Source organism: Nilaparvata lugens, chromosome 5, assembly GCF_014356525.2.
Source record: "Nilaparvata lugens isolate BPH chromosome 5, ASM1435652v1, whole genome shotgun sequence".
Classification (NCBI taxonomy): Eukaryota; Metazoa; Arthropoda; class Insecta; order Hemiptera; family Delphacidae; genus Nilaparvata; species Nilaparvata lugens.
Genome location: NC_052508.1, coordinates 6322470 through 6347117, shown reverse-complemented (window position 1 = coordinate 6347117; position 24648 = coordinate 6322470). Strand labels below are relative to the sequence as shown.

Sequence of the window (24648 nt, the reverse complement as noted above, 5' to 3'; positions counted from 1 at the left end):
CCTTATCCTTGCAAGACAACATTGACCGGGCTTTGGATTGGTCTAGGAGGGATTTTATGCCTATCAATGTGGGAAAGACATTCATCATGACCTTCTCCAGGAAGACTAACACTCTTGGGTTTTGTTACAAAATTGCAAACACAAATATTCAGCACGTCAAAAGAATGAAGGATCTTGGTATTACCTTTGATAGTAAACTTCTATTCACTGTGCATGTTGATAATATTGTGGCAAGGGCAAGAAGACAACTTGGAGTTATGAGATGGATTGGAAGAGATTTCAGGGATCCCTGCACAATGAAGACCCTCTATTGTTCACTTGTCCGATGTCATCTGGAGTATGCTTCTATTATTTGGAACAGAGACAGACTATGTTCATCTAATAAAATTGAATCTGTTCAGAGAAGATTTGTGCATCTTGTATTAAAACGACTCATGCCAGATATGGAGGAACTCTCTTACAGACAATTCTGCGAGACCGTGAAATTTGAGTCTCTGGAATGGAAAAGAACCAAATTTGATGCCATGTTCTTATATAAATGTGTTCATGGGCAAGTGAATATTGGTGATCGAGAAGTTGGAGTTGTCGTTCCTCCACGAAATTTGAGACACTATCATCAATTTCACGCTTTCCTAAGAAGCTCCCCTCTTAGGGGAGCCTTGTACCTCCCCTCTGGAGATATGTATTGAAGTTGGCAATAAATTGTCTTATCAAATTGACTTCTTTGAAGCACCCAACATTTTTAAGAGGAAAATCCGATCAATGTAAAACATACTCGAGTGATACGAGTTCTAAATGTTTTTTTTTTGGCAGCTGCAATATACCAAGGCCATGTGCCGTTCTATTGCACGAAAATGCCTAAGCATACTTACTAGTCACTTGGCGCCATGTGGTGGAACGGGTTGGCTATAAGGGTGATGTGGAGGCCAACTATTATTATTATTATTATTATTATTATCATTATTATTATCTAAACATATAAACAGAAGTTGCTCGTTTAATAGTATAGGATTACACATAGTCCGAAATAGGTATATAGCTAATATCAACAGTAACTTTTTACAGTAGTTAACTTCAGTTATGCCGAGTTATAGCCTCCAGTTCATTGCACATAGCTACAGTTACAGTCTCATTCTAGTTTAAAAGCGTGGGTTCCTTTGATTTATTATTTCTCTCAGTGCTGGTTGCAAAAAAGCCGGTTAAATTTCAATCCTGATTAATTCCATGAGAGCCAATCAGAGAAGCCAATTTTTCGAGAAACTGTTTTCTGATTGGCTCTCGTGCAACTAATCAGGATTAAAATTTAATGCAACCGGGTTTTGTGCAACCGGGCCTTAGTGTACTGCTTTTTCATATAATTTCAGAGAGAGAGAGAGAGAGAGAGAGAGAGAGAGAGAGACGTCTGACCTGATCTAAGAGGAGGAAGGATATGGTTAGGAAATATTGAAAAACAATTTGTAAATTAGAGAGAGAGAGAGAGAGAGACGTCTGACCTGATCTAAGAGGAGGAAGGATATGGTTAGGAAATATTGAAAAACAATTTGTAAATCAGAGAGAGAGATTCATCTAAACTGATCTACGAGGAGAAAGGATAAACAGAGAGAAAGATCAACTGAGAGAATAATGATGACAATTATTAGTCACCAATGAAAAGACGTGTTTTTGTTTGCTTTGTGAGGAATACTGATGTGTCGCCTGTTGATTGAGAGGTGGTGAATGTATATTAGTGACATCTGCCATCTTCCATATCACTGACATTAGTGGTTGCGAGCTTACAACACAAAACATGCGCACCAATATGTGGTTCTTCTCGGCTATTACTTTCGTCGTTCTGTCGTAAGTATTCTCCACTCATTTTCGCTCATTTCGTGCTCATTTTATCTATTTATTTATTCATACTTTGATACAGTTATTGATTCTTTATTGATTGATACAATAAGTACATCATCAAAATGATAGGGAGAGAAAAAATCTGGTGTGGTACACTCACACAACTTTCCTTGCTCATTGAACTGGGAGCCTCATTCCTAAACGATAATAATTTAGAGAAATAACATAATGACGATTGGCGCAAACATATTATTTGAAACTACGATCGGACTACTGTATATGTGTGTATATAATTATTGTTTTCAGAGTACTTTTTCCTTTGGTAAATTATTGTGAAATCCGATGATTTTTAAAAGTCGTCAAAACAGCTGTTCTACAGATGAAATATCTCGACTATGTGTTATTTTTATAGACTGCTCTACCTACCTACCTCATGCACGAGAAGGAGGTTACAGAGTACATTTCTCAAGGATGGGGTGAACCCCCCATTAGTTTCCCAGAGAGGAGACTCATGCCAGTGATGGGGCTGATACAATAACTAGAGGAGTATGAATTTGAAATAAAATCAGTCGAGTAATTTTTGAGAAAATCGTGAAAACATGGTTTTTCGTAATTATCCGCCATTTTTCTCGAGAATATACGCAGCTCCTGCAATTTCCTAGAAATAAGACTCATGTCAGTTGATAGGGCTTATAAATAGCTATCCATGGTATAAATTTGAAGAAAATCGTTAGAGCCGTTTTCGAGAAAATCGTGAAAACATGGTTTTTTAGTAATTATCCGCCATTTTTTCCGCCATTTTGAATTCAATGTTACTGAATTTTTTATTGTCGGATCCTCATGGTATAAGGACCTTAAGTTTGAAATTTCAAGTGAATCAGTTGATTAGGAATGGTGTTATCGTTTTCACAGACTCACACACATACACACACACACACACACAACACAGACACACACACACACACACCACACACACACACACACACACACCACACACACACACACACACACACACACCACACACACACACACACACACACACACAGACGAACACCCAAAAATCATGTTTTTGGACTCAGGGACCTTGAAACGTATAGAAAATTTGAAATTAGGGTACCTGAATTTATTTTGGAAAGCAATACTTTCCTTACCTATGGTAATAGGGCAAGGAAAGTAAAAATAAGGTAACCTTGTGCTATTCCGCTCTCAAATTTAGACAAGAATATCTAGGACCGAGCTTCGCTCTAGAGTACAAAAGCATTAAAAATTTATTACGAAAGAAGGAATTATAATAACATTCATAGTAGTTGATACAGAAATGTTCCATCTAATCACAGTAAATTGAGATTAATTCCCAGAGGAATGCAAGAATTTCCCTCACAAAGGCCCGGTTGCACGAGAGCCAGTTAAATTTTAATTCTGATCAATTCCCCGTGAACCAAATCAGAGAAGACCATTCCAAAAAGATGGATCTACTGGAATTAATCAGGATTGAAAATAACCCGGCTTTTTTTGCAACCGGCACTTGTTTATTAAATAATAATTAATCAGGATTGAAAATAATAAACAACGGCTTAATATTGAATAATAAACAAGTACCTGCTTGAATGATTACAAAAGTTCAACAGCTGAGTCATAATTTTGACACAGTCCACCACACATGTACTCGCACACTCACTTCCATCACCAACAGATGACGAAATAATTATTATCAGCGGTTTTTCCAAGGATGGATAATAATTATCCTTTCAATGTCCTTCAGCGAGTTTTCCCAGGGATGAGACCTAGTGCAATCGAATCGTTTTATTAGAAACCTACTATGTTCTGAATTTCGAGAGAATCGTTGGAGTCGTTTTCGAGATCCGGTGAATACAAACATATAAACATCTAAACATCCAAACATCTGATGGAATTCCAATATTTATTTTAAAAGGTTTGAGTTATCTAATCTCTCCAGTACTGACATCGATTGTCAAAAGCAGTTTCCTAATGGGAATATTTCCAAGTGTCTGGAAACACTCTGTTGTTGTACCTATCCCTAAAAAGACCAGATCCAACAGTATCGAAGATTTCAGACCAATCTCTATTCTGAACCCTTTTTCAAAAATAATTGAGAGAGTTGTCTACAGGCATATTTTCAGCAATGTAAAGACTACCATTACCGACTCTCAACATGGGTTCATGCCACAAAAATCTACCACCACTAATTTGGCAAATTTCTTATCATATGTTGGACCATATGTGGAGAATCAAGAGCAAGTAGATGTGGTATACTTGGATCTGGAGAAGGCCTTCGACAAGATGCCCCATTCTGTACTGATCAGAAAGCTTCATGGTATCGGTTCAATCAGGATCTTATTTGCTGGATCACGTCATATCTTGAATATAGAACATTTTGTGTACGATTCAGAGGAGCCACTTCCAGAAGCTTCACAACATCGTCTGGGGTTCCTCAAGGCTCCAATCTTGGTCCACTGCTCTTCAGTATTTTTATGAATGACATTGTATGAGTTCTGGACTGTGAGGTTCTGATGTATGCTGATGACCTTAAAATCTTCAAGAAAATCAAGTCAAGAGAGGACTCCTTATCCTTGCAAGACAACATTGACCGGGCTTTGGATTGGTCTAGGAGGAATTTTATGCCTATCAATGTGGGAAAGACATTCATCATGACCTTCTCCAGGAAGACTAACACTCTTGGGTTTTGTTACAAAATTGCAAACACAAATATTCAGCACGTCAAAAGTATGAAGGATCTTGGTATTACCTTTGATAGTAAACTTCTATTCACTGTGCATGTTGATAATATTGTGGCAAGGGCAAGAAGACAACTTGGAGTTATGAGATGGATTGGAAGAGATTTCAGGGATCCCTGCACAATGAAGACCCTCTATTGTTCACTTGTCCGATGTCATCTGGAGTATGCTTCTATTATTTGGAACAGAGACAGACTATGTTCATCTAATAAAATTGAATCTGTTCAGAGAAGATTTGTGCATCTTGTATTAAAACGACTCATGCCAGATATGGAGGAACTCTCTTACAGACAATTCTGCGAGACCGTGAAATTTGAGTCTCTGGAATGGAAAAGAACCAAATTTGATGCCATGTTCTTATATAAATGTGTTCATGGGCAAGTGAATATTGGTGATCGAGAAGTTGGAGTTGTTGTTCCTCCACGAAATTTGAGACACTATCATCAATTTCACGCTTTCCTAAGAAGCTCCCCTCTTAGGGGAGCCTTGTACCTCCCCTCTGGAGAGATGTATTGAAGTTGGCAATAAATTGTCTTATCAAATTGACTTCTTTGAAGCACCCAACATTTTTAAGAGGAAAATCCGATCAATGTAAAACATACTCGAGTGATACGAGTTCTAAATGTTTTTTTTTTGGCAGCTGCAATATACCAAGGCCATGTGCCGTTCTATTGCACGAAAATGCCTAAGCATACTTACTAGTCACTTGGCGCCATGTGGTGGAACGGGTTGGCTATAAGGGGTGATGTGGAGGCCAACTATTATTATTATTATTATTATTATTATTATTATTATTATCTAAACATATAAACAGAAGTTGCTCGTTTAATAGTATAGGATTACACATAGTCCGAAATAGGTATATAGCTAATATCAACAGTAACTTTTTACAGTAGTTAACTTCAGTTATGCCGAGTTATAGCCTCCAGTTCATTGCACATAGCTACAGTTACAGTCTCATTCTAGTTTAAAAGCGTGGGTTCCTTTGATTTATTATTTCTCTCAGTGCTGGTTGCAAAAAAGCCGGTTAAATTTCAATCCTGATTAATTCCATGAGAGCCAATCAGAGAAGCCAATTTTTCGAGAAACTGTTTTCTGATTGGCTCTCGTGCAACTAATCAGGATTAAAATTTAATGCAACCGGGTTTTGTGCAACCGGGCCTTAGTGTACTGCTTTTTCATATAATTTCACTACAACTGCGATATTACTACCATGAATATTCTTTTATTCCTCCACTTATATTCTTATTTATATTCATGTGGCTTAGTTGCTTCTACTTTCTAATTCAGGCTTATGGTTATTATTTTGGTTGGAAAAAAGTCCCATGTATTCTAGAAAATAATTGGGGTTGATCTAGTGTTTTTCTGAAGGAGATAGCAGGCTATGTTAGGGTGAATCTGAAGACGTGAGTGAGTTCAGAATTTTTTCTGTAAATATGTGTGATATACTATACTTTATCCAACCGGGCCTTTCAAAATCATCCATCTCTACCAGTGTTAGTGTGCATATACGTTTAACATAACTTCTTTGAAATCCTTTGTCACATCAGGAGATCTTTTGAGGTTTATTCCCAACAGCTTCAAGTTCAATGCTTCTTATACAACCCTGAACTTTCCCAGTAATATTAGAAAAGACGTGAAGTCTGTCAGATTCCAGATATCTGTCAGGAAGGAAACAGTAACGAATTCCAGATAAAACCGGCTCCCGTGTTTCATCCCTCAGGATGTAGTTTTCCTGGAATACGAACTTAGCTTAAGCTTTTCTCGGAAAATTTGTGTTGCTATGAGGAAACAGAACGACAACCTCAGACTGTTTCACTTATATCTGTCAGCATTCCTTATGGATAACATCAATGATTCCCATTTTACCAACGCTGACAGTTGATGATGAATTTCACTTTAGAGGAGCCATCTTTTTTCAGATTGTTACTTCGCAGCAGGTTGAATTAAGCTGTTCCAAGAAAATATATTAAATAAAATCTTATCTTATCTTATCTTATGAAGGCAGAGAAAGTAGAATATCTTATCTTATTCCATGAATATGGTTTTGACTGAAGCGATTTTATGAAAGAGACTTCAAAGATATCAATCTAATGTTCTCCTTCTTCCTTGTTTACTGCTAATATAACGTGAACAATAGTTCTATAGTGAGGTCCACGTTATAATGGCAGTGTTTGATTACCAATATATTGCTATCCTTGTCTATCATTCAACAAAGTGGATAGCGCTATCTCTCTCTCGCTCAGCTTTGTTGCCAGATCGTCTTTTAACAATGTAGGATTGATAATTAATTAAAAAATATTTCATCCTTATTATGAAAATTCATTATGAAATTATTGAGAAATATAATTTCATACTTAATAGAATAATTCCACATCTTTAGCTAATCCTCCTTTGGTGAGGTCCACGTTATAATGGCAGTGTTTGATTACCAATAGTATTGCTATCCTTGTCTATCATTCAACAAAGCGGGTAGCGCTATCTCTTTTTCGCTTTGCTCTGTTGCCAGATCGTCTTTTAACAATGTAGAACTTATAATTAATTAGAAAAATATTTCGTCTTAATTATTAAATTATTGTAAAATATCATTGATTATTTGAAAGGAGAATGAACCGTTAATATTACATCAATAAACCTGTATTAGCTACCGTCTATAGAAGGCATTGACAAGACAGAGGATCGGCAACGTTTCCTCCTATCTATCTCCACTGACATTATAACGTGGTCCTCACTATAGTACATTATAATAATTGAACTATTTGTTTTAAACTGAAATAAAATTAGATTTTATTCTAATCTGACTTTCTTTGTTCTGTTCCAGATCGGTGACATGTTTCCCATTTCCACTTCTCAGCCCGTTCTCCAATTTCCCAAGTTTCCCCAGTATTTCTGCTTTTCCTTCCATTCCCAACCTCTCTCTCCAACCGGTAGCTTTCGCCGCTCTCCCTCTCACTTCTTCGCCATTGGGCTCGATCAGCTTTACAACAAAGTAAGTCACTTCAAAAAATTGAAACCAAAAAAAAAATATCTTTATGTAACAAACGACATTGATATGAAAACATTGGTAGATAAAATACTGTGGCAATCTTTGTATTGAAATTTTTTCTCTCATGTCATTAATCAGTTTTTTCACAGGTCAAAACTGTTAGTTTAACAAGATTATCATAAGTTGATGATATTATTTAAATCAATAATAGTTAAACTCTCATTGAAACGTTGCAACAAATTTCCAATGAAAAACCTTGGACAGACTAATTCTCTCATTGAATAAGTTTCTCAGGGACTGGTTGATCCCTATTAATTCATATAAAGAGTGAGTCATAAGTATGGAAACCCTTCAATAAGTTGCAGACTGTTGTAGATATAATACTGTTATTTTCAGGATAAGTAATTGGTCAAATACTCTACCTTTTGACTACAACTGAATTACAACCCCTCATAAAGGGGTGACTTGGGGGTTGTAACTCGAATATTTTAAATGTAAACACCCATTGTGTGGTACATCATTCAAAAGGCCTTTTCAAAACAAGATGATGATATAGATAAAAATGTTCTATGATAATTGTATCCAAATTAGCGGCGGATTGAAGTTTTAGTTTTTTAAAAATGAGGGATGGTAACTCAAATATTTTAAATGTAAACACCCATTGTGTGGTACATAATTCAAAAGGTCTTTTCAAAACAAGATGATGATATAGATAAAAATGTTCTATGATACTTGTATCCAAAATGGCGGCTGATTAAAGTTTCAGTTTTTACTTGAAACTTCAATCAGCCGCCATTCTAGATACAAGTAGTATCACAGAACATTCATATTGATGTCATCTAGCTTGTTTTAAAAAGGCTTTTAAAATGATGTACCAAACAATCGGTGTTTACATTTGAAATATTCGAGTTACAACCCCTAAGTCATCCCCTTATGAGGGGTTGAAATTCAGTTGTACGTCAAAAGGTAGATTATTCGATCAATAACTTATCCTGGAATTTACAGTATTATATATACAACAGTCTGCAACTTATTGAAGGGTTCCCATATATATATATATATATATATATATATATATATGACTCACTCTGTATATTTTTTTCTATTGGTCCATCTCATCAACTGAAGACCATTCTTCAATGTAAATTATACTCATTCCAATTTATAATTCATGTCAGCATATTGCTTTGAAAACATACTCTTATGTAGATAAATATTCTGTCTCTATAAGCGCATCATTCTCTATCTCTATCTGTATGCCAACATACTGCTTTGAAATATACTCTCATGTGAATGAACATTCTGTCTTTCTCATAAACACTCATGATTTCTCCACTACTTGTATGTTACGCTTCGTCCAAATTACACTCAGTGCCGGTTGCACAAAAGCCGGTTAAATTTTAATCGTGGTTAATTCCACGAGAACCAATCAGAGAAGCTGTATTATTTAAAAGGCCTTCTCTGATTGTTCCTCGTGAAATTAATCTCGGTTAAAATTCAACCGTTTTTTGTGCAACCGGGCCTTAGTGTACTGCTTTTTCATATAATTCCACAACAACTACGATATGACTAGCATGAATATTCTTTTATTCCTCCACTTATATTCTTATTTATATTCATGTGGCCTAGTTGCTTCCACTTTCTTTTTGAGGGTTATGGTTATTCTTTTGGTGGGAAAAAAGGTCCTAAAGTATTCCAAATCATTGGGTTGGTCTAGTGTTTTTCTGTAGTTAGTAGGCTCTGTTAGGGTGAATTTGAAGGCGAGAGTGAGTTCCGAAATTTATCTGTAAATTATGTGTGGTATATTATCGCTTTCCTTCTACATTATTCTAAATGATATGAAAATATTATACTGTATCACAATAAATACTTGTACTGTGTGGGTAATCAAATTCATTTGTATTTATTTCATGCAATAAAATGAATTTGAGAAAAATGAAATAACTATTGTGTGTTGAATCATTACTCATTCATAAATATATAAATTATTGTAATTATAGAAATTGATATGCTCACTGATTGAAACTGTTCCTAATATTGTTCTGGAGTTTCAGATGAAGAAGGAAATGTCAACTTGGCAAAACTGCGGATTGAGAATATGTTTGAATCTGTTGTTTCAGATAAATTTGTCAAAAAATCACTTTTTTACTTCCTCTTTTGAACTTGTCACATGAATTCTCCACAAGATATTGAAACTCTACCTTTTAAGCTTGAATTCAAACTCGGAGTACAAAATTTATTTGTGAATGTCTTATTCAGATACACTGAAATTTTCATTTGAATGACGATGATTTTATTAAGATTTTGAGAAAAGGATTTCAACAAATACCCTACTATACAAAATCTTGGAATGATTTCATAAAGTAGCCTACACAATTGATCAAAATTATTGTATATTATATTGTTTGCGTTATCATTTGACATCCAAATAAACTTAGGTGAAGATTGAAGGTGATTTCCCAAATCAACTTTGATGGGGAAGTAGATATTTGACATAGTTTCTCGATTGATTTTCCAATTGAGAGTTAATCTAATAAACTTCTGAGTTTTATCCAAGAAATCTCACAATTTCCTCCAAAGTTGGGAACGGAGCATCTTTTAAGTTTAACCATGCCTTCAACAACATACTATAATAAAGGAAAGAACTGGCTGATACACGTACGGGATAGGAAAATTATGTTTGACGCATCATCACGTCTCAACTACTCAACTGATTAACTTGAAATTTTGCGTATAGATTCTTGATTAACTGAGGATGGTTATAGGCCTATTTTCAATTCTTTAAGATTTCATTACGTCAAGTTTTAAGTTTGTCAAGTTTTAAAATAGGCCCTTGCAGAGCACGGGTTACCTGGTAGTATAAAATAAAATAGAAAAATTTACTTTTCGATTTTCAATAAATTTTCAGTGGTTTTTGAGATGAAGAATGTTTTAGGTGTCAGGTGGTTGATAATGTTAAAGATCTGGAATTCCCAAAAATTGAGGGAACTTTGGAAAACGAGCAGAAACGTACTTTCCTCTGCACTGACAAGACAAACGTGAGTTGATTTCTACTTTTAACTTTGTATCTTCATAATAATATTTTCCGTAAATCAATCATTTCAATTTCGTATTCAATTAGATTCAATAAACTTCTTCCCCTGATGGATATACTCACATTTATTATTGCTATAATGAGGTCCACGTTATAATGGCAGTGTTTGTTAGCAATGGTATTGCTATCCTTATGTCTATCATTCAACAAAGGGGATAGGTCTCTCTTCCTCGCTTTGCTCTGTTGCCAGATCGTCTTGTAACAATGTAGAATTGATAATTAATTAACAAAATATTTCATCTTAAATATGTAAATTTGTTATGAAATTATTGAAAAATATAATATCTTGCTTAATAAAATATAATTGATCATTTTAAACGAGAATGAACAGTTAATATTACATCAATAAACCTGTATCAGCTACCGTCTATAGAAGGTATTGACAAGAAAGAGGATAGGCAACGTTGTTTTCCTATCTTTCTCCAATGCCAGTATAACGTGGACCTCATTATACACAATTCAATAGACTTCCAATCAATTAAATTCTGGGAGAATAATTTACAACCTATTCTCCATTCCGAATTTGAAATTATTGAGTTTTTTTGATGATGAAGGAAATTTACAGGGACTATGATACTAGAAAATTCGATAAACCTCCAGTAAGTTGAATATTTGGAGAATATTTTGCACCAGAACGGATTTTGTCATTGAAAAGTAAATATTGGAAAGAATTCAGTTATGATAATGTTAAGTTTCTTATTCTATATTTGGTTTTGTAGAATCTAAATTTAAAAACCTACTTTTTGAAAATAATTAAGATCTGAAAATTTTGTAAAGTTAACAACTTCAAGACTTAACCTTTTTGGACTATGTAACCTCATCTAAATTTGAGAGATGAATAGCACAAGGTTGCCTTATTTTTTCTCTCCCTATCATTTTAATGATCCACTTATTGTATGAATCAATAAAGAATAAAAAATAAAGATAATCAATTTATTGGTTTCCCATGAACTACTGCGTCTTGTTTCCAATAGAAATAGTAGTTGATGTAACCAATCACTATTTCATGTGTATTTAAATTATTTTCTAGCTGATGTTAACAATAAAACGTTATTATTTGATTTGATCAAATCATCCAATCATCTAAATTCAAAATTTATAGTTTTCATGTTTATTTTGGACCAAAATGTTATAAAAATTGTACACGTGAAATTGTAACCTTATCTTGGACTTTGTCATCTATAAATTTGGAAGAAGAGTAGCACAAGGACTACCTTATTATTTTATCTTCTATAATGTTATCGCATTAGTGTCATTTGCATTGTAAATAAATTAATAAAGAATTTATAATCGATGAAGTTCCAATAAAACTCGAGACTCCATAACATGTACTAAGTCAACTCCAATCAGTGTGATATCTGGGTGTTGTTTATGCACTGATATTTGGCTCTCTAAAGAACAATAGATCATTAATGAGTACTTGCATCTAATGACCGTACTCGGTTCTCCTCACACTGATACGACCTTTCCTCCAATGCGAGAGTGTTTACACAGGTGTAAAGTGTTTTTGATCGATGTTTCACGAGGCATTTTATCGCCTTTTCTGTCCCTCGTTGTAAAAGGTTATCGGCTAAAAGACGATATTAATCACAGAGTGATGGAGTGGGCAAAAATGTTTTCATGACGGGATGATCTGAAGGGCAGCCATCAGAGAGAGACAGAGTGAGAGAGAGAGGGTTAGTGAGAGGAAGTGTGAGAGGAAGTTTGTGTGTGAGAGAGAGAGGAAGGGAGAGAGAGAGAGAGGGAGAGAGAGATTAGATTAGATTAGATTTCTTTATTTATGTATGTTACAATATAGTGGCTTATACACTAATTTACATTAAATGTCGGTATGCTAATAATTATTCAACCAATTCTACAAAGTATAAATGATTAGTCAATTGGAATAAATAATTAATGCAATAAGAATAACGATAATATAATATTGTAATGTAACTTCATAAATCGGCGATGTTTCAACAAATAATTGTCGATTCTCTGAGAGGGATATAAAATAATATCCTTCCCATCAACACACGACTCAACTTAATAAGTTGAAAACTAGTTGATTTGAATCTTAGAATTACGGGATGAATGAATGAATGTAATATTATTAGAATGAGTAATAGCGAATACAATATTCCATTAATAATCAAAATTAGATAAATGGAACAAATGTTATACGGTGGGATTAAATTAAAACTTCAGAAATTCATTGAAAAATATTGACAATATACTATACTGAAGAACAAAACATCTTGAGATGGGAAGATGAATATGTATTATGTAGAATGGAGATGGGATGTGGAAAATGGATGATTGAATGGAATGAAGAATGGAGAGGAAGGGGTGAATATTTGTCATGCAGTGCTCTAGAGTAATAGAGTGTATATATCTAAAATAGAGAGTATATATACTTATATAGTAACTCAGTCATCATAGAGAGAGAGAGAGAGAGACAGACAGAGTGAGTGAGAGAGTTTGTGAGAGAGTATGAGAGAGAGAGTTAGTGGGAGAGAGTGAGCGAGAGTACAGTTTATTGCATTCTTTTGAGACATTTTTAAGATGGTGTCATATGAGCTTGAATCGAGAAAAGTATGCAAACTGGAGGAGTGCAATAAAAATTTGGAAACTTTTTAAGAGTTAAATTAATATTTCAAATTGTTGTTTTTCTAGAGGAACTTCTACTTTTTGACAACCTCAGGCCATGCTGTTTCTGGCAGAACCCGTGAGACTAAGAACGCCGGTGAATACTACTCACTAAACCACAAGAAATTGGACATTGGTGAGATATTTTCTATTTTGAATTAAATCCAATACAAAACCACAATTATTTATTAAATTAAATATAAATCTGCTCCCTGATTTGAAATAGAGAGTAAAGAATATAATCAAGGGTGAACAGCCCCCTCAAGCCCATGGACACACCACCCCCGGTAATCGGAAAATTTGTCCAAAAATTCAGCGGCTACACCTCATGAAAAATAGTCATTCTAAACACTGCTGATTTCATGGACCTTCCCCAAGAATAATAATTGATAGACACAAGAATTCTAAGGACTCAGTCTGCGTCCAAGCCCCCTTATAGCCTTGTTCTCACTATGAGCCTGTAGGTTAGAACGAGAAGAAAATACTTTCGCCGCTCCACCAACTTGAGCCACCTTAGCTCCTCGAAGAAAGGAGTGATGTGGTCATCACGCCTCACGTCAAAGATGAACCGGACGGCATAATTTAGTGACCTCTGCAACCTAGTATTCTGTTCCGCTGTGATATCGATGTAAGCCAAACAGCAATAATCCAGCAAGGGCTGGATCAATGACCTCACCAATAGAATTCTGATGCTCCTGGGCAGGAAGTTTTTGAGCCTTTTAAACTGATGCATTCCAGCGAATACACGGTTGCACAAATGAGTAGTCTGATCTCTCCAACTAAGAGTTTCATCAAGATAGATACCCAGGATTTTAAGCACTTAGAGTAAGCCACCTGCACATCACCAACCACAATTGCAGGAATCCTATCCAACTCGATCCGGTTGAGAAGTCTGGAGAAGCCAAAAATCGAAGTCTTGGTTTTCACGGGATTAATGACAAGCTCATGAGCTGTAGCCCATTGAAGGAGGGAAGACACATTCTGATTCATATGCTCTATGCAGTTGGCAATGTTCTCTACTGATGTATGGGAATAGATGATTAGGTCATCTGCAAAGAGGTGGAAAGAACAATCCTGAAAGACCAAAGGTGCATTATTTATGAATATTGAGAAAAGTAATGGGCCAAGCACGGATCCCTGCGGTACACCCCGCGAAACCGGAGACCAAGCTGACATATTGCCCGAGTCATCACTAACAGCCTGAAAGCGACCTGAAAGGTATGATGAGAACCAGGCAACTACTGACGCAGACAAGTGGCATTGATGCTTCAACTTCCGAAGAAGTAAGAGATGTGACACATTATCAAATGCTTTTCGAAAATCAAACTGCACAAGGACTGTTACCTGTCGCTTGTCCATAGCTAACCGCAAGTCATCAGTGATGCGCACAAGAGCAGTGCTAGTACTGAAGTTGGGGCGAAAACCAGATTGGTACTTCGAAAAGAAACCCAATTCATTCAAGTGAGAATTCACCTGCATGTGCACAATTCTCTCCAGAGCCTTTGAAATCGAACACAAAAAATAAATTGCTCTCCAGTCCCCAGGTTCAGTAGGGTTGCGGATTTTAGGGATAGGTCGAACAATAGAGTACTTCCATAAACAAGGGAAAACTCCGTTCTGTAGAGAAAAATTGAAAATATGAGTCAACGAGGGAAGAATAATGGGAAGAGTTTTCTTATAAAACAATATGGGAATGCCATCAATGCCTTTCGAATTTTTGCAGCTTGATAGTATTATGTGAGAAATAGTCGAAGGAATAACATAGGAGAAGTAGAACTGATTTTCTGGTGGGTCATGATTGAATTGAAGGACAGTCTGACTGACAGGATCATCGAACTCGTTAGATGTAGATTGAGAAGATTGTGCAGTAAAAAAATTGTTAAGATCATTGAGAGGAACATTTATATTGCCTTAGACTTACTGGGATGAGCGCCCAGCCTTCGCACATTTTCCCACAAAGTGGAAGCAGAGTTGCTCTGATTAAATTGCCGATGATAGAATCTAAGCTTTGCATTTCGACAGAGTGACTTGACTCGATTACGCAAAGTCTTGAATGCATTGTAGTCGGAATTGCAGCTTGTCCTGCTAAAAGTTCTGCGAGCCCTATCACGCTCTCGTCTTGCATTCAATATTTCCGCATCAATCCACGGCTCAGGCTTATGCTTGAACTGAGAAGTCCGCAGAGGAGCATGTCTATCGAAAATCTCATGAATCATACTGTTGAATGTGATGATTTTATCGTCAATATTATCAACTTGAACAATAGAGTGCCATGGCATATTATAAGCATCAAACAAAAATCTCTCCGAATCAAAATGCTTGAAGCTTCTGTAAGAGAAGGTATAGGGTGCCTGCTGGTTATGGATCAGATTGTAAACAACAAAAATCATGTCATGCATAGAAAAGCAAGTCGCCGGTTCCTGGCCATAGATGGATACATAATCAAGATCACTTACAATAGCCAAATCAAGCAACGTGTGTGAGTTAGGTAAGTGATAAGTTGGTTTGATTTTATTGAGGATATGCAGATTTAATGATTCAGCCATTGTGACAAGCTGACGTTTTTCAGAATTTTCTTTTAATAAATCAGAATTAAAGTCACCAAGTATGATTATGTGCTGATAATTATGCATTATTTCCAACAGAGCATCCTCAAGTATATTCAAACGACCCGCTTTGGAGGTCTGTATACAATTCCAATAAGTACTCTTACTCCTCCTAAGCCAACCTCAACAAATAAAAATTCCGGTGAGTTGGAATAAGGCTGGGGGGAAGAGACAACAAGCCGTGGAGATAGGGAAGATCTAACATAAACTGCCACCCCACCCCTCGCCTTACCAATTCTGTCATTTCGTAGGAGGCAAAAGTCGGGCATATCGAATGAATTAGAGTGCAGCGATGGTTAAGCCATGATTCGCTTATGCCGACAATATCTGGTTTTAGTACTTTATTAAATAACTCTTTGAAGTCATCAAAGTGAGCAGGTAAAGATTCGGCATTTATGTGGAATAGCTTCAGAGAAGAAGGATGACCATCCAGCAAGTGCTTCAGATCGGATACGTTCATAGGATTAATAATTAATGTTAAGACAAAAATCAAGCCCCATTTTTATGAAGAGTAAATTAACTCTGGGTGAGAATATATGAAATGATGTTATTGAAGTGTGCAGAATATCAATTGGATGATAGATGAATAATAGTTTGATTAAATGATGACTAATAATGATATAATGAATAAAATACATTGCAGTAAGTGAATTACTCAAAATTATCCATCCGTGAATTATTCAGCACTGTAAAACTCACTACTAAAGAAATGATGAGATAAATGGAACGAACAGCACTACTTGTACACTTCCACCAAATTTCAATAAAATAGCTTCAGAAATACCCCCAGTCAAATAGCAAACTTAAAGGAGCTTGAAAATATTACGTCTACTCTGCGTTCATTATCGACTCGACAGAGAATGAATGAATGAATGTAATATTATTAGAATGAGTAATAGTGAATACAATATTCCATTAATAATCAAAATTAGATAAATGGAACATATGTTATAGGGCGGGATTAAATTAAAACTTCAGAAATTCATTGAAAAATATTGACAATATACTATACTGAAGAACAAAACATCTTGAGATGGGAAGATGAATATGTATTATGTAGAATGGAGATGGGATGTGGAAAATGGATGAATGAATGGAATGAAGAATGGAGAGGAAGGGGTGAATATTTGTCATGCAGTGCTCTAGAGTAATAGAGTGTATATATCTAAAATAGAGAGTATATATAGTAACTCAGTCATCATAGAGAGAGATTGATTGATTGATTGATTAGCTGCCTTTATTAAAAACCTAGGAGGGCGAAGTTAGGGCGCAGCCGGCCCTCTCTTACACTTAACCCTCCAATACAATTCTAAGTAAAACTAAAACACTATACAACAAATATTATAAGATAAAATAAAACAATTTACAAAAAATAAAATTTTCAAATAGCGAATGAAAGAAAGAAAAAAAAAAAAAATTCTTTCTTATTTGAATCAGTGAAAATAATACCATGAGAAAAAGAGAAAAACTGAAAAGTGAAAACGGAAGAAACGTCAGTTCAAAATCCATAGATCATTTCGATAGAGGAAAGAAGAAGAAAGGAGATAAATTGAAGAAGGAAGAAAGGACACACACACACACACACACACACTAACACACACGTTAAGATCTAGTGAACATTCCAGCCGAGTCCACCACCTCTGATCCACCGCAAGACAGCCGCACCGAACCGACGATGTCCCTCAACAAGCCTTAGCTCAGCAGGCAGAGAATTCCACAAACTACGGCTGTCACAAGGAACGACTTGTTGTACATAACAGTCCTATGTGTTGGGACAGCCAGCAGATGGGATCCATGCCGCGTTCCTCCAACTCAGTCATCATAGAGAGAGAGAGAGAGAGACAGACAGAGTGAGTGAGAGAGTTTGTGAGAGAGTATGAGAGAGAGAGTTAGTGGGAGAGAGTGAGCGAGAGTACAGTTTATTGCATTCTTTTGAGACATTTTTAAGATGGTGTCATATGAGCTTGAATCGAGAAAAGTATGCAAACTGGAGGAGTGCAATAAAAATGTGGAAACTTTTTAAGAGTTAAATTAATATTTCAAATTGTTGTTTTTCTAGAGGAACTTCTACTTTTTGACAACCTCAGGCCATGCTGTTTCTGGCAGAACCCGTGAGACTAAGAACGCCGGTGAATACTACTCACTAAACCACAAGAAATTGGACATTGGTGAGATATTTTCTATTTTGAATTAAATCCAATACAAAACCACAATTATTTATTAAATTAAATATAAATCTGCTCCCTGATTTGAAATAGAGAGTAAAGAATATAATCAAGGGTGAACAGCCCCCTCAAGCCCATGGACACACCACCCCCGGTAATCGGAAAATTTGTCCAAAAATTCAGCGGCTACACCTCATGAAAAATAGTCATTCTAAACACTGCTGATTTCATGGACCTTCCCCAAGAATAATAATTGATAGACACAAGAATTCTAAGGACTCAGTCTGCGTCCAAGCCCCCTTATAGCCTTGTTCTCACTAGTAGGGTTAGTGCTCGAGTAACTGGCATGCTAACTCTACTCTACTCCACTTGGTCGGGTAACTGTTTTCACTACAATTAAGAATAGTAGGTAAAGTGTGTTATCTAGTGAACAAAACTAACCTTGAAATACTACTAGCTCTAGACTGTTTTCATTAGGATAGTGGTGGTAGAGTAGAATGAGAAGATGTGGTGGAGGGAGGCAAGTGGTAGAGTACTATCCCACGGTGCTATCTCACTCTACTCTATTAGAAACTAGTACTCTACCAAGAACGTTTTCATTGGGAGAGATGACAAGATAGTTAGTACTTGCCCAGGGAAAATTCTACCACTAACTCCACTAATGAAAACCAGGCTTATTCGCACCCCTGATATGATACATTATCTAAACTCTCAGAGTGAACATTGTGATATACTCTAAACTCTCCACTTTCAAGCAGATTTTTTTCCTTGTTTCTATTTCATAAAGGAAACACTTCATTGTAATATTTCATTCTATTTCATCCCATATGTCCCATGAATGAAATTTGAACATAATTTCTGAAAAATCTAGAAGGAAGATTGAAATCTGGGCTTCGAGGTGCACGAGATTGATATTTTCAGACTCTATGTGCAAAATTTGAAGATCTGAATCATTCCCGTTTTTCCGGTATGCAGTTCACAAGTTGACATGTTTTGATGCGAACAAACGAACAAACACAACCCTACTCTCTCTTATTATATAGATTCTTCAAGATAGTATATATTTCTCAATGATCTGATGATAAATTTCAATGATTTAAATTGAATATGCTGTTTATTAATTATTTTTCATCGTTGATGATAAACGATCTGGCAAAGTTGTCGATCTTGAAAAGAATAGCACTATCTGCTTTGTCGAATGATAGACAAGGTATAGGAACACCAATGTTAGTCAAATACTGCCATTATAAAGTGAACCTCACTATAGTTTAAAATCCTGCACCTCATCAGCTGTTAACTGATACAAATTTGACACTTGATCAGCTGTTTTATGTTGCAGAAAAGGACCTGGACATTGACGAGAACGCCTTGTGGCAGGCGGTTGCCAAGGCAGAAACCACCTATGACAGTTACAACTCCCTCTACTCCTCTGCCTTCTCACACCCTCTCTACTCATCTCTTCTTACTGGTGCCAAGTGAGTACCCTATCATCACAGACAATCGAGTATTCATACCACAATAACAGACAATTATATACACACCATCATTAAGTTTATACAGGCAATTATATACATACCATAATTACAGACAATAATTATATACACACCATCATATACATCCAATTATACACACACCAATAACAGACAATAATTATTATAGTCCAATTAAAAAACCCCTTGACTTGGAGGGATATGCGGAGCAGAGAAAGGTAGAGATACAGCGGTGGCGATGTTGCCGTACCAACGGACAGTGTTCTATAGTCTTTAGTCTAGAAGTGAGTGTTCAAGATATCATGATACTCATACCTAGTTTCCTCTCAGAAAGCACTGCATCGACTGAGTCTGATCGACAACTTGGCAACTGCGCTTCTTTTCATGACTCTATTCATCACAGTTATTGGCTGCTCGGCATGTCCCTCCAAATCGGAGGTAGTTTTAAATGGACTAAAATGGGGTCCACGTTATAATGGCAGTGGAGAACGATAGAACAAAGTTGCCGATTCTCTGCCTTCTATAGAGAATAGCTGATACCGGTATATCTGATGTAATATATATTATTAATATATATAAACACATATGTGTTTATTCTTATCTCCAATTATATTTTATTCGTCAAGAATATATATTTCAAATCAAATCAAATGGTTCTTTATTTTGACATCAATAGAATACAATAATTTGAAACGAAACAATTTTTCAATCATGAACAGTAAAGGGCCCCATACACTAGCGAACTTGGTTCGGAGAACCAAGTTCGTGTAGGATTTGCCCACACCCTTTAGTGAGGAAAGCGAACAACCATTCGTTACTTCAGTGTCTTTCGTGGTCTAAAGATGGGTGTTTCAAAGTTTGCAGCTGCTGTGGGAAGAAAATATATTGAATATATATAGATAGAATATATCGCCCTGACGGACGAATCAAACACAATTTTTAATCATCCAGATTGAAGACCAAATTTGTCACGAATTTGGTTCGCGGTACGCCAATTTTCCATATACACTCGGGAACTTGGTTCGCAAGAACCAAGTTCGCCGATCCACGTTCCCTAGTGTATGGGGCCCTTAAATAACTATTACAGCATCACATAATTTTTACATGAATATAAATAATAAATATTATTCAAAACTGCATACTTAAACTAACAAGATGTCAAAAAAAGGAATACTACTTGCTTAACTATTAAAATTGTCTGCTTACATTAAAAAAAAGTTTTTCAATTGCTGCAATGATGTTTTTAATTTTCCAATTATAGGATAATAAATTCTATTAACTGATACCGTATTCAATATTTTGCTAATTAATCATATCTCTGAAATGCTAAAAAATGATCTGGCAACGGGAACTTGGGAAGGATAGAGCTATAAGGATTTAGCCATCTAAATACCGTGGAGCTATCTGCTTTGTCGAATGATTGACAAGGATAGCAACACCAATGTTTATGAAATACTACCATTATAACGTGGACCTCACTATAGATAATATTATTGGTCCAATCACAAGAAAAAACTTGGAGTAGCAGCCGATCTTTTTTCGTGACTGTACAAATGTTTACAATACTAGTCAACTAAAAGAGAATACTCTATTGTCTGTGGTATGATTCTGGAGTTATAAAGGAATTCACTACATACTTCCAGCATTATCTGAGAATAACACAAATGCTTCCATTTCAACCGATGTTGACAGTTTGATGTAAATCTCAATAGGTCTTGAAGAGAAAATTTTCAACTTTTGGGTCTTTATTGATAATACAGAATCATTCACTCGCAATCCAGGAATTGGCTTTGTTGTTTGCAACTGGACATTGTTGAGAATCGAATTTTGAAAACGAGTTAAGTTAAGCATGATATCTACTGTATCCCAACTATTAACTAAAGAAATAAAACCATTCTAATTGGAACTTCTGTGAATGTTCATATCAAACTTTATCATTATTCTAAATATAAACAAAAGACACCAGTGATCTACTAATGAGCTTCTTATTCAAGCTCTATTGATACAGTAATCTATGAATTTTGGAACCTTATATTATTTGTGGCTGAATTTCAAGCTATTTACTCTAAGACTAGGCGCACACCAGTTAGTCAAAACAAAACAAGACATGATCAGACGTTTAGTCAAAATACTTCACACAGCTGCTTGTGACGCAACTCACATTGCAATTAGACATGTCTTTATAAGCAACTATATGTGAAGTATTGTGACTAAACGTGTCTGATCATCTCTTGTCTTGTATTGACTAACTAGTGTGTGCCTAGCCTAAGGATCTCTTCTCCATCTGGAGATTGAAAAATTGAAGTACCACTTAACTTTGACTTGCTAATTGACTTTCAATCCAGGAATTAGCAATGTTGTGAAAAAATGGTAGCCTACCATTATTATCTTATTTTTCAATTTTCAGATAAATAAGAGCAAAGCAGTAAACCTCAACAGAAATAGTTATTTGTATATCTAGAGTGAAAAGTACTGTTTTTTCTCCCTGAGGGAAATGTTTGAAGCCGAGGACAACAATTTTCCTGAGGGAGAAATAGTTATTTGTGCATCTAGGGACTAAAGTGCAACTTTTTCTCCCTGAGGGAAACTGTTGACAATTTCCCTGAGGGAGAATAAGTACTTTAGTCCCGTGATGCACACAACATTTTTCCTCCACCTACACCAATACCTATAACAATGAATAATTTGTATATTGAATAATTAAATAAAAGTTCGCATAAACGAAAACGTACCTTTAGATGAACGCTCTCGTAGAGATGCCAATGACGTTAGAGGTGTGTACTTTTTCATATCCACGTTAGAGGTGTGTACTTTTTCATATCCACCAACGGTTGAACATAACCTAACAATCGAAATAGAGCTACTTATTTCCTAGAGCTAAAATATTCCAAAGATCGAAATAGAGCTCTTTTAGCACACTTAAAAATTGGACAATATGAATGTCAACAATGCTTGCCGTCGTCGACTGCGGAAAAGTTCGCATAAACGAAAACGTACCTTTAGATGAACGCTCTCGTAGAGATGCCGATGACGTTAGAGGTGTGTACTTTTTCATATCCACCAACGGTTGAACATAACCTAACAATCGAAATAGAGCTACTTATTTCCTAGAGCTAAAATATTCCAAAGATCGAAATAGAGCTCTTTTACTTTTCCTCTACCGACCACGACAGTGTTGCCACATTCCTCATTCTTCAATCGCGGCGTTGTCGGACTTCTTCCCATGTTAATCTTATGGGTTTATTTTTACTCCCTTGGGAGTAAAAGTGATCACTTTTCCCGCTGGGAATTATTTTTAGTCCCATGGGAGGAAAAGTAGTACTTTAGTATTCGATTCCAGGGTGTAAAATGAGACTTTTGATAGTAGGTGGAGGAAAAAGCATTTTTCACTCTTGATATACACAACTTTTTTTCTCCACCTACATTGTTATAAAAATTGCAAATAAAATAATTTTTAAAAACGTACGTGACCAAACAATGTGTTACAACATAATCTAAAAAGTGGACAGAAACAGCTGGCTTGTAATCACAGTTCTCCGCCGACAGCGCTATGCGCTATTGTCTGCAAAAGTTGTAACAACAATGGCCGCCACAACTACAGCTATCATGAAGTTCCCGTTTCAAATTTGATTAGTTTAAAAGGCTGGTATTTTGAATAACATGGAATAAAAAAAATTATACATTTTTTTAGTATAGTGATATGAAGCTTTTAATAATAATTTTAGCATACAAACATAAATTTCATATATTGATCAAATGTCTGGTTGAGGTATTCAATTTAGTTGGTTTAATGACTACTCTATAAGCTTCCTCATCTGAGCTTAGACCTTATAACCTATTTCAAATGTACGTTTTTAAAATAGAGATGCTTCCCATGTTATTTAAATGTTACTTTTCCTCCCTAGGGAATTTTTCTGTTCTTTAGTACCGAGAGCGAAAAAGTGACACTTTATTATTATGTTCCAGGGAGTAAAGTAAGTACTTTAGACAGAAAATGTAAAAAAGTAGGTGGAGGAAAAGATAATCTCTGCTCAGTAGAAAGAATATACCATTGTTTCTAATGGGAGAGTTCAAGCATTGTCCGCCTGCAAATGTTTAAACATTTGGGAAAGGAACAGTCGTTTCCCAATTTCTCATAGTTGAGAATGATATTGTATGTACCTATCAATGTATAAATAAATTAATAAGAACCTATAGTATTCTCTCCATACTCTACAGAGCGAAAATTCATTGTACAGTGTAATCCAACTTATTCCATGTTCTTTTACTATTTTTACATGATTTTCAGCTCCTGCTAAACTTCTAGAACTCAATCTGCGATTGAAGGATTATTTATTGTCTCAATTATTGTAATGTTTCAGTTGATCATCAGATATGTTGAAATATCAATATTGATAAGTATCAATAATTATTGTTTCACACACAGTACAAGTATTTTTTGGAATTTTTGTGGCTTAATTGTCTCTATCAATTTATTGTGTTTGGATGTGTATCTCACTTCATACTTTCCATCTACTTCTCCACTTATTTCTATAATTCTAGCAAGTTCTAAAGTTTGAGACCTGATTGCTTCTGGGAACAACTTCTCTCTCCACCTTTAAAGCTGCGTTTACACCAAAGTTATTAACAAAATGTTGATAACTTAATCCTTATAGATTCTATTAGATTGAACATAACTTATCATACACATGATGAACATATGTGTTTGTCAAGTTCCGTTCAATCTAATGGAATCTATAAGGATTGAGTTATTAACATTTTGTTAATAACTTCGGTGTAAACACAGCTTGAATCATCAATCAATCTCTAAGTTCTGTGATCTTTGAAACTCTTCAGGGTTCTTCTTCCATTTCAAAACTGACACACCTGCCTGTACTATAGCTCAATTCTGATATTCTAATCAGTATTTCAAAAGCTTTTCTCAATGGTATGACTTATGAAGCACGTCATGCATTGAGTTCCTCTCCACTCTAATCCAATTTTAGATTCTACTTCCATGGGTTTTGGTTTCTTATTTCAATCAGTTTAAGATCAAACTCATTCTCAGATCATCACGACTCATTTTAAATGTGCTCTCATTCCTAAAAACATTC

The 24648-nt window shown here is 35.5% G+C and overlaps 1 protein-coding gene across 1 annotated transcript in view; it reads left to right on the top strand.

Annotated features, from left to right (window-relative positions):
* The first annotated feature begins 1669 nt into the window (after positions 1–1669).
* Positions 1670–24648, top strand: part of LOC111048141 — a 29973-nt gene continuing 6994 nt past the window's right edge. Inside the window, exons 1-5 of the mRNA XM_022334006.2 lie at positions 1670–1836; positions 7408–7575; positions 10508–10610; positions 13322–13430; positions 19405–19540. Of these exons, the coding sequence (XP_022189698.1) occupies positions 1787–1836; positions 7408–7575; positions 10508–10610; positions 13322–13430; positions 19405–19540 (566 nt within the window). The 5' untranslated portion in view covers positions 1670–1786. The remainder of the gene's footprint in view (positions 1837–7407; positions 7576–10507; positions 10611–13321; positions 13431–19404; positions 19541–24648) is intronic.